Source organism: Mercenaria mercenaria, chromosome 5 (assembly GCF_021730395.1).
Source record: "Mercenaria mercenaria strain notata chromosome 5, MADL_Memer_1, whole genome shotgun sequence".
Classification (NCBI taxonomy): Eukaryota; Metazoa; Mollusca; class Bivalvia; order Venerida; family Veneridae; genus Mercenaria; species Mercenaria mercenaria.
The window spans coordinates 52,857,550-52,869,598 of record NC_069365.1 but is presented as its reverse complement, the minus strand read 5'-3'; the positions used below and the strand labels follow the sequence as shown (position 1 = coordinate 52,869,598).

The window sequence follows — 12,049 nt, the reverse complement described above, 5'->3', positions numbered from 1 at the left end:
TACGGTACTGTGAGTACTGCTCCCTGAGTATTGTTCACGGTATGTGAGTAGGCCTACTGCTCACTGAGAAGTGTTCACGACACTGTGAGTACTGATCATTGAGAAGTATTCGCGGTACTGTGAGTTCTGCTCTCTGAGTAGTGTTCACGGTACCATGAGTACAGCTCACTGAGTAGCATTCACGGTACTATGAGTACTGCACACTGAAAATGAACTTAAGGACATGTTTTTGCATAAATACTTTTGAAAATTGTCCTGAAATCATATGCTAAATATATATTTTTATCTATCCGATATTTGAGTTTTATGATTATTTGACCTTATGATCTTAAATCTGCCTAATAATTTAAGGCAGTTTATGTTAAAAAGATACTCATCGTAGTGAACTACTAAAAAGAAAAATAATTAAAATTCATATGAAAATGTAGGCATGATGGTGTGTTTAAACATTATAGTCATCATTACATTTGTGGCGGCCACCTTGGACGCCATCTTGGATTTCTCAGGTCGCCACCATTTATGCCAATTTATGCCGGCAGGCTGAAAAACTTCAGAGTTCAGACCTTTACAAACATTTTGGTATATAACTTGCCTTGTTAAAATTGGGTCCGGGTTCAACTTCTTGAATGGCCCAATTGTCACCCTACCATTGGTACAAATGTTCCCAGTAACAAGACTACGTGATTCATACAAGACATATCCCGCAGCTCAAAAATCAATGTCACACAAAGTCAAAGGTAAATTAGGTCTATAACCACGCATTTAAACAAAGGATTTTTATAATACTTGGCTCAAATGTTCACCATAAGAAGACCTCTAGCTCAAAGGTCAAGGTCGCACTCAGAGGTCGGCCATTTTCATTGAAATCCCATCTTTAGATAGGTAATTTGAATCTCTTCCCTGACATTATTAATATTAATTAAAAGTTCTGCAACAAAACATGTTTTATGCTGTAACTTATTTATTACTTAACGTACAAGTATAATTCATATATCAAATAAAACTACAAGTCAATCTTAACAAAATACTGAAAACAGAATGAAAATTGAATTACCGGTTTCGGCAAATTTCATGTTCAAAGTCACATAGGGTACCTGATCAAAGTTGCAAAAATTGCTGGGTGAATTTCAATAGTGCGTGTATCCACCATTTTGCGCATTGCATTCAAGCAGACGACTCCTCATTGAAAACACAAGCTGGTGGATTTTCTGGTGATATTGCATTTTTTTCAGGACGACAATGCCAGACCACATCGTGCCAGAATCGTTGATAGTTTTCTGAACCAACATGGAGTTCAGCGGATACAGTGGCCACCAATATCACCAGATTTGGCATGCATCGAACACTTATGGGACATTCTTGGGCGTGCTGTAAATAAAAGAATTACAAGACAGACAAGACTTGCCGACCTGCCCAACATTCTGCAATACGAGTGGGCTCTCATTCCACAACGGAAAATCCGCCAGCTTGTGTTTTCAATGAGGAGTCGTCTGCTTGAATGCAATGCGCAAAATGGTGGATACACGCACTACTGAAATTCACTCAGCAATTTTGCAACTTTTGATCAGGTACCTTATGTGACATGAAATTTGCCGAAACCGGTAATTCAATTTTCATTCTGTTTTCAGTATTTTGTTAAGATTGACTTGTATTTTATTTGATATATAAATTATACTTGTACGTTAAGTAATAAATAAGTTAAAGCATAAAACATGTTTTGTTGCATAACTTTTTTTGTCGAGTATATATTCTGGAATTTAACTGCATTCATAATTGACAATATATAAGTCTCATATAATAGGCCAAGGTGAAAAAACACAGGAAAATGAATAAATATTAAGTAAACCTATTGATTGTTGAAAATAGATTTTTTTTAATAAAACGCCTTAACGGTACAAATTGCATGCATCATATGTATGCTAACCCATATGATAGCATGTGTCAAACACATACATTTTCATGGCCGTAGAAGCGCAGATATAGAAATGCAGACATCTGTATAACCATGTCTGTCACACATTTGTGTTCGGACGATATCTGTCATACATGTGCACATTTTTAAGCACCTTTGGACAGGTAAGGAGTATTTCGCACCAATGAATTGGACACTAGTGTATGATTTATGTATACATTTGTGCCTCAGTAATGGATGTTTGACTCACGCATACATCTGAACCTTGTAAATGATTTTGTATAGTTTCACTCCTAAAATGGGTATATGACTTTCATATACATTGTCACTAAAGTAATGGGTATATGGCATTCATATACTATTTTATTTGCATCATAACTTCCATATATATTCGCAACTAGACAATTGGGTATATGACTTTTTAGGCGATTTTCGTATTCATTTGTACTTCATTTTTATCACTTTCATATACTTTTGGTCGCATATTTTTCATAAACAAAATGCACTTTAGAAACGCATATATGACTTTCATATCAACTACAGACATCCATATTGACATTTCCATTACAACAATATAATATATCAACAGGATAAAGAGGTAAGTCCAAAGACTTTTGTTGATCACTTTCCTATCACCCTGCATTGTTAGATAACTTTCGAATTGTTAGATAACTTTCATATATTCTTGCACATAAGTAATAGACTGTAATAGGTATATGACTTTCATAAGTAAGATGTATATGACATTCATGTTTATTTGCACCTAAGTAATAGGTATATGACTTCCATATATTCTTGCACCTAAGTAATGGGTAAATGACTTTCATATTTATTTGCACCCATGAAGTAAATATATGACTTTCATACACACTAGCACCTAAGTCATGGGTATATGACATGTAATAGTTATAGTATGTGTGAGAGTGTGTTACCAGGATATATCAGAGCTAGGGGTACATCGAGGGTATTTTTCTCTGCACATATCGTCGAGACTGGTAGGCCGAGACAGATATGTGCAGTGAAAAATACCGAGATATACCCCTAGCTCTGATATATCCATGTAACACACGAGCATTATACATATTGTAACTGTTTTATCGCATAGTTTTATCATTAAAATTTATATATTATTTTCATTTAAATTTGTTTATTATTATTTTTACTCTTTTGATTCCCTTTCTGCGCCTCGCTGTCTGAAACACTAAAACTTCTGTTTTAGAAAATGTGTTCCCCAGATAAAAGTATCCAGCAGATGTCTGCATTGGATTTAAATCTTTGCATTTCATTGGCCAAACATATTGTAAAACTTGTTGTTTTGTTTGTAAAAAAAATCAAAGAAAAAGAAACATTTGAGAAATCTCAGAATTTCATATATTTCATGTATTTCTGAATCGAGTTTTTGAAATATTCTAGTTTATTTATTCTTTTACTTTATTCTTCTTGTCGTTCGCGATTCTTTTACTTTATAAATGTAGGTTTTTGTGATTATTCTTTCTCTGTGAACTGTAAATTGGAGCTAAAATCATCTTTTCTTTGAAAGGAAAAAATTATACTCCCTCGATAGGACCTCGGTAGAGAAGAAGTGTTGCGATATATATCGGAACAGTTTTGTAAAATATCAGCACAGATTTTGTAGTATTAATGTGTGTTACCATGTTTAACATACTGCAAAGATCAAAGGAAAACTGCCGCACTATGCGATAAGTAAATTACTTTCCTATATTCTTTCACCTAAGTAATTGGTAAATGACTTTCATATATATTTGCACTCATGTAATGGGTATATGACTTTCCTACACGATTCTACGTAATAATGTGCATATGGCATTCGCATTCATTTGCACCCGAGTAATATGACTTTCATATACACTTGCATGTACAGTTCGTTTTTGTAAACATCATGTTTTGTAAACATTCAAGATTGCGTTTTGTTAACTCCGGCTTCCATATTTTAGTGTTTCTAGTATAAGAAAAACGTGAGCTCAAGATAAGACAAAACATAATCAAACAGTAGAAAGGTCATTTTGTAAGCGGAGAAATTTTGGTGCGAAAACGTGTAAACACGTATGACCTAGTAATCGAACTGTAAGTAATGTATTAGTATTATACATACAATTGCACAGGTCTGAATAATAAGTAAACATGGTTATTTACCTATTACACTGCCAATAGCTTTCCCACCTAAATCTCTGAACTCGTTGTGGTGTACATGTAATACTCGAAGTTGCGGACTAATCTGTGAAAAGACACATATGATACATGAAATATAGAACGGACGTTGTTTGATACTTTTTTTTCTTCAAAATGTTGGCACATAACAGTGCCCTGTGTATGCATGAGACACATACAGGTGGCTTTAAACACACCAGGGTGCACTGTAAGATAAAAGACATATAAGAAACGATAGATACACGCTTTGTACATAAGCACCAGATATACAGAAGAGACAATCAAAACTGAGTGTGCACTTAGTACACATGAGGCAGATAGAAGAGACATTACACACACAAGAGTGTCTTTTGGTACATCGAAAATGACAGGTTTCTTTTTTTACACACGTGATACAAGTAGCTCACCAGAAATTTGGATTTCCATTTTTGTTTTTGTTTATTTTATTTACTTATGAAAGTAGGGATAATTAAAACTGTGAAAAAGACTTTGAATATAATTTAATCAGTTTTTCGCAATGATGTTGTGATTTATAGCGTACCTTAATGATCTGAGCTACAACGATGCCGTCCCGGTCGGTGAGTCTGTTACCGGAAATATCCAGTACGGTGATCACTCTGTATGTCTGGAAGTACTTTAACACCGACCAAATTCCTGCTCCTGTTAGACAGTTCTCGGCAAGACGCTGCAAAACAGTGTCAAAAAATGTTCCGTAGAGAATTTGAAATCTCAGCTTAAAACATACATGTACATGCTGATAATGGAATTAACTTAAAACCTTGACGCTTAATGACAAACGGTAATTTCAATTTCATTACGAGATATATTCAATGACTTTCGGTATTCCCCGACAAGAACGAAAAGCCAGATGTAATTCCATGAGCAATATAACCACCGAAGAATTCTGACTTTTAACAAAATACGAAAATACGAAACGGCATGGAGCCGTTACATCTTGTTTATTGTGCACGTGTCGTTCGTCGTACAAAAATGGCTGCGCGCAGTTATAAAATTGTCTTCATATATGCTGAAGTCGATTACAAAGTCGTGAACAACCATTGTTTTCAAAATTTCCCTACATTTATTAAACTAAAGGTGTATTCATTAAGAAATAATAAGTTCCAAAGCCAAGTGTGGTTTATCGTAGAATAACCCGTGTTTTGAGTTCTTAAGCGTAAGAATATATCACGAAGGCCGTAGTATTGTTTCGCATAATGACGAAAAACCAAGGCTTATTCTACGATAAATCACACTAGGGAACTTGTTATTTCGATTTTAACACGACATACTTGAAACAACAGTGTTAGAAAAAATGGTAACTACTTTTTACGACATGAACTACAATCGTGCTGCGCACCTGGATTTGGCTGTTGAAATTTCCTCCATGTATTTTTCCCATTGCTTTTAAAGGATTGCAGCAAATATTGTGTAACATGGCCATCAAACCTTTCATAAATTACCCTCCAGTCCCCAAAACCACTGCGAATCTCGCAGATTGTTCCCGTACGCAACAGATTAGTTGTTAATGCCATTTTGCAGCCAAACTTTGTTGTTGCTGTTGTACGCGGATACCACGATTTGTACGCTAGTAAACGTTACATGACTTTCATTCATAAAAAGAATTGCACGCCGGGGTTTGGCGGTATACGGTACAATCCTTTGCACGCGCATGGGTTATGGCAAAATAACCGTTGATTGATTTTCTTCTATGTGTATGTAGGTTATTTGCTGGTCATGTTAGAATAAGAATCATTTTTGACTTTTCTTAAAGTGGCATTATGCGCATCTTACTGCACATAGTGTGTTTTTGGTGAATGTTCTATAAAAGCAATTTTCAGCTGCTGTGCATTTAAATATGTTAAATTAACGATGATGCCGCGTTGGTGCTTTATAGATAAAGAAATCGGACTAATAAAATAATAGTTCTTTTCTTCAATCTTCTACGCAGTGATCTCCCTTACCTATAAGTAGAGATTTCTGAAGTTGAAGGGAAGCAACTCCTGCGTGCAGTTTGACTTTTCTTAAAAAGACTGCCCAAGTCAAAATAAGAAAAGTCATATTTGGAAAGTTATTTTTTCGTACTGGTAACAGGAAGAGTTTGGTATATTGGGTTAAAGCTGTAATTTCCTCGACCTTTTTTCACACACGGCTATTTCAGCTGGATTTTTACTTGAAAAAATGCCCATAATTCCACTTTAATAGTATGCGTTTCTCAACTAAACATTTCTGTTCGTTTTGGCGAGCGCGCCAACGCGACAAAACGAAACGAACAAAGCCAGATAACAGAGAAAAAAACGAATGTGACAGAATGAAACATTTTATTCCGTGATGGCTTTGGCACTGTCAATAAAAATTCGTGTTGGCGCGTTCTCGTGCACGCCAAACGAACTGAAATGTTTCGTTGCTCCGCGTTCACGTGCGCTCCATATACAAAGATTTCGTTTTGGCATGTTGGCACGCGCGCAAGGACAAAATAAATATTTCGTTGTCTCGCCTTGGCGCGCACTCCAGGCCGAAATAAAATGTTGCGATCTACTAGTATGTTTCGTTATGTCACGTTGTTAGTTTCGTTTCTGACGCGATGGTGCGCGCCAAAGCCACACACACAACTTTCAAAATTCCGTTATGGCGCGTTTGCGCGCGTACCAGGACGACACTCGGCAAAATGTGCTACAAAAGCTACGCGCACGCCAACTTTAACGCGACATAGTGAAATGTCCTAAATCAGCCACCATACCATCCAGTTATTTCGGTATGGGAGAGTCGCTCAAAGTTTACTGGACAGATTGCAGTTCCAGAATTCCACGTTTGTACCTCTTGAACGTTTTAACTTACGTTAGCATCACATACGTTAACGTTTTTTAACCATGATCATTGGAAAAATTGGTCGATTTATTTAAATTTGAATATTTTTTTAATAGTGTATCGACATAAACGGTTACTCGATATTCTGTTTCGACGACGGCAACCAAATTTCTTTATATCCGAATAAAAGTAATCTGAAAAATCAATTTCATAAAAGCTAGTCGAGCTTCATTTGGCACAGGGAAAAATGCCACTGTAATACTCTTATTTATTTTGCATATTTCATAAACATATGCCGTATGAAAATCTTCTGGGATCAAATTTTCCAAATTCACAGAGAAAGCGTTTTAAGTAATGTTAGATCTACATAGTAGGTGCTATCATTAACGTGTGCCGACTACGGGAAATCAAATGCATATATGAGAGAGCACATGTCATACCAGTTCCTTAAAATCCTGATTTCTCGCTAGCATTTGTAGAACATACCCACAACCACAGGCACCAAGGGAATTTCCAGAAATATCTAGGTACGAAGCGGACGTTTCGTGCTGAAAAAAAGAAGAAACAACTTAATAAACAGCAGCACATGGAGAATACAGGGTAGGCTTAGCCGTCTGATCGGTAGCATTTTCTCTTACTTAACAGCGGATTGGAAAGGGAACCAGCATAGTCTAATATTGCAAAATGCAAACATAAACCTAATCGTTATGCCCTAAGCATCCCAAGGAAGACCCACGTGTTATATCTACTGACAGGTGATGTAAAGAAAAGAAGGCTTTACATTAAAAAAAAACAATAGCTGACATTAAAATATATTTGACATCAGAATGTTTCCGTGTAGGAAATTGTAACATACCATGAGACCTCTACAAGTTGCCCTAACATCGTCCAGAGACATACATAAATCGCTTAGAATGATACGTGAACGGCCAAACTGTCCCAGTACCCGGCGCAGTGGCAGGATTCTGAGACGACGGCAAGACTTCCGGTACACCCGTACCGCAACTGGCAGGTCCAGTCTCGAGAAAGATTTAGATCTAGATGGTACCGGCGTGTCCTGGCAAGATCTCCGATCTACGGAATAAAATGAAACAGATGTTTTAAAATATTCATTTCGACATTATTTTAAATTACATTTAAGTTCATGAACACCAAGAAAAACGAAAAGAAATCCAAAATTAAATCTTTTAATTCTATAGAAGGAATAGTCATTAGATTATTTGCGAGTTGCGACTGGTGTACCATATTTATTCATCTGTATTTGATGAAAATATTGCGAATTAAATGCATTTTGACCTAATTTAACATTTATAAAATACTGACCAGATGTAGTAGGATCATCTAGTAATACACTATAAGAGGCCAATCTTCAAAAGAGCATATACATTTTTATATGTAAAATGTTTTAACTACTATCATTTATTTAATATTTGCTTTATTTTTACAAGCGTCTGTTGCAATATTTAACCGTTAACACTGTATAAATTGCCTACCTAAGTGAAGAAATGTTTGGGTAGCGGAACTAATGCCGCTGACACTAGCCGATTCTAGCCCGCTGTCCTGGCGTTCCAACACCGCTAGTTTGCGGGCACGTGCATCAGAAAGCTTCGAGGGCGTGGAAGGTCCCCACTGCTCTGAATGCTGGTTCACTTTGCTGAGCCATTTCTCTATCTGCACATTCTTTTCCGGAAGTGCCTCCCTCTTCTGTTCAGCCGATAACAACCTTAAGCGGGCTATTATATGTTTTTGCATTATATTATTTTCACTTTTCAAATCTTCATAGTCTATTGTGATTCGCGAAAAGTACTAATGTACTGCGTTTTTCTGTTCTTAATTTTTTTTAGAATATTCCAGTTTCAAACTTACGTTTACACGGTACATGAAAAAGATAGGAATTAACGCTTAAAAAATTGAAAAAAAAAAAACCCCAACTCATTGCTTTCTTTTTTCAGTTAATATTGTTAAGCACCAAAGAAGCTAAAGCAATTTTATAGAACACACAATCAATGGGAAAATCTAAGACGGAAAAATTCCGCACATCAATGTGATTGTTTACCAACTAAGACCTCTAGTAAGCCACTTACCAAGTTGTCTGGCAAATCAATAAGCTCAAAAACCACTCAACTTAAATTGATACGCTTCTCGTGACAAAGCTCTTTTCAGCATCTACGCAGTTTCCATGTAACATGTTTCAACTACAATATATGAAAACTGCAAGTTTTGATTGTTAATCATTGAACAGTCACTGTCAGCCAGGATTTTAGCATTGCCAGAATCATACTTGTTGGTTGGAGACGATTTATATTCCCCGACATAGGATCATTGATAAAATAAATCCAAATGACTTTCTTACGTTATTGATACACCCGGTCTTTTTACGTAAACCCGTCAATATTTTACGAAAAATCATTACCAAGTACTGATTTCACGCGATATGTCGAGCAGCTTTTCTCGTTGTTCGATTTCGTTTTGTCAATTTTTCATGTACCTTACAGTCTGTTTCTTAAAAAAAGGAGTTGATGGCGCCACAGACTTCAGAATTCGGTACAACAGCTAGTTTGTAGATACAATAGGCAACCAGAGTTTAAAAATGTACGTCGTCCCACCAACCTGGCTCTTAACACATCAAAAAATGCAGGGTACTATCCTTGTCTTCTATAGTCCTAGAGCTGTCGCAGTGGTGGTGGCAAGACGCTAGACTACGAAGCCGTGAGTTATCACCCATAAATCCAACGAAAAATAAAACGAAGCGTTAGGTCACACCATCAACAATTGATATGTCACGTTAACAAGGGGAAGTAACGTATAGCTCGCCAAACCTAGTTTTTAACGCCAGATGACCTAGCTTACAAGATGATAGACATTCCGGCATGATTTTATATAGTTTAGGTAGAAAACGTACCCTCTTCTGGATTGCAAGTGATTTGACCTTGTGGTCTAGTTTTTTTTCTTTTACTGTATCTGACCCAGTTTCTAACAGACAGAAAATTTGGTCTCTAGTGTCAACGTTTTCCAAAAATTTAACAGTCTTAGTGACTAAGTAAACAAACTAACCTAGATTTTATTTCTGCTGCTAGTATTCCAGCACAGTTTTCTAACAGCAGATAGGAAATTGGTAATACGGTTTTTTCCTGACCTTTTTTATATCATCTGACCTAGTTTTTTACCACTTTGACCAAGTTCCGAACTCGTCTGAGATTTAACAGGGCTAATATTCCAATCCAGTTTCATCAAGATTTGGCCAGAATTATGGCCTCTAGAGTGTAAAATTGTGAACAAAAACGCATGTAAGACTTAGGGTGATGATAAAAGCACATCTTAAGCACTTTGTGTTCAATGGATACGCCAACATTAAGTTAATGTATAGCTCGCCAAACCTAGTTTTCAACACCAGATGACCTAATGCAAGTGATTTGACTGTCTAGTTTTTAGAAGACGAAGTAGAAAATTTGGTCTCTAGTGTTAATGTTTTCCAAAATTTTAACAGTCTTAACTGACCAAGTTAACAAACAAACCTAGATTTTATTTCTGCAACTAGTATTCCAGCACCGTTTCCTGAACAGCATGTAGGAAATTGGTAGTAAGTTTTTTTTCCAGTATCTGATCTAGGGACTAGATTTTTGACCACAGATGACCCTGTACGTTTAGGCCAGAATTATGGCCTCTGGAGTGTAAAATTGTGAACAAAAACTCATGTAAGACTTAAAGTGATGATAAAAGCTCATCTCAAGTACTTCGTGCTTTGGTTACCTAAGAAGCATTGTTTCTGAAATCATTCGTCTTCCACCCGATTCATGTGGGGTTGCTGGCAGTTACTTGCGTAGAACATGTTTGTACTGATACAGAATACAGTAACACTGATACAGAATACAGTAACACTGGTTAGGTTAACTGCCCGCCATTACACAACTGAAATACTGTTGAAAAACGGCGTTAAACCCAAAACAAACAAACAAAACCTAAAAAGCAGTCAGACGATTGGACAGTTAAGTCATAAATGAACAAGAGCTGTCTCCATAGGATGACATATGCCCCCGATGGCACTTTGAATGAGTAGTTATGGCCGATGTTAAGAGTTTAGGACCTTTGACCTACGGAGCTGGGTTTTGCGCGCGACACGTCGTCTTACTGTGCCACACATTCATGCGTAGTTATTTTAAAATCCATGCATGAATGACAAAGATATGGACCGGACACGCCCATCAATGCACTATCATGAAAAATGACCTTTAACGTCTAAGTGTGACCTTGACCTTTGAGCTACGGACCTGGGTCTTGCGCGCAGCACGTCGTCTTACTGTGGTACACATTCATGCCAAGTTATTTGAAAATTCCATCCATGGTTGACAAGATATGGACCGGACACGCCCATCAATGCACTATCCTTAATGTCTAAGTGTGACCTTGACCTTTGAGCTACGGACCTGGTCTTGCGCGCGACACGTCGTCTTACTGTGGTACACATTCATGCCAAGTTATTTGAAAATCCATCCATCGATGACAAAGATATGGACCGGACAACGCCCATCAATGCACTATCCTTTAATTTCTAAGTGTGACCTTGACCTTTGAGCTACGGACCTGGGTCTTGCGCGCGACACGTCGTCTTACTGTGGTACACATTCATGCCAAGTTATTTGAAAATCCATCTATCGATGACAAAGATATGGACCGGACACGCCCATCAATGCACTATCCTTTAATGTCTAAGTGTGACCTTGACCTTTGAGCTACAGACCTGGGTCTTGCGCGCGACACGTCGTCTTACTGTGGTACACATTCATGCCAAGTTATTTGAAAATCCATCCATCGATGACAAAGATATGGACCGGACACGAAAATTGCGGACAGACTGACAGACCGACAGACGGTTCAAAAACTATATGCCTCCCTTTGGGGGCATAAAAAGGTGTTAAACCCAAAACAAACAAACAAAACCTAAAAAGCAGTCAGACGATTGGACAGTTAAGTCATAAATGAAAAAGGCGTTAAACCCAAAACAAACAAACAACACCTAAAGAGCAGTCAGACGATTGGACAGTTAAGTCATAAATGCCAAATTATTTCGCATTTTCATACTTGCTGCCCATTTGGCAGCTAAAGATATATCATGACCCGACATACAACAAGAACGAGATATTAAGCAACAACAAAACCAAAACG

At 37.1% G+C, this 12,049-nt stretch overlaps 1 protein-coding gene across 1 annotated transcript in view; it reads right to left on the bottom strand.

Annotated features, from left to right (window-relative positions):
* LOC123558407 (leucine-rich repeat-containing protein 74A-like) overlaps positions 1 to 8,638 on the bottom strand; it is a 48,422-nt gene extending 39,784 nt beyond the window's left edge. Inside the window, exons 1-5 of the mRNA XM_053544605.1 lie at positions 8,380 to 8,638; positions 7,743 to 7,960; positions 7,327 to 7,434; positions 4,623 to 4,835; positions 4,067 to 4,148 (exon numbers count right to left, since the gene is read on the bottom strand). Of these exons, the coding sequence (XP_053400580.1) occupies positions 4,067 to 4,148; positions 4,623 to 4,835; positions 7,327 to 7,434; positions 7,743 to 7,960; positions 8,380 to 8,638 (880 nt within the window). The remainder of the gene's footprint in view (positions 1 to 4,066; positions 4,149 to 4,622; positions 4,836 to 7,326; positions 7,435 to 7,742; positions 7,961 to 8,379) is intronic.
* Positions 8,639 to 12,049: the final 3,411 nt, after the last annotated feature.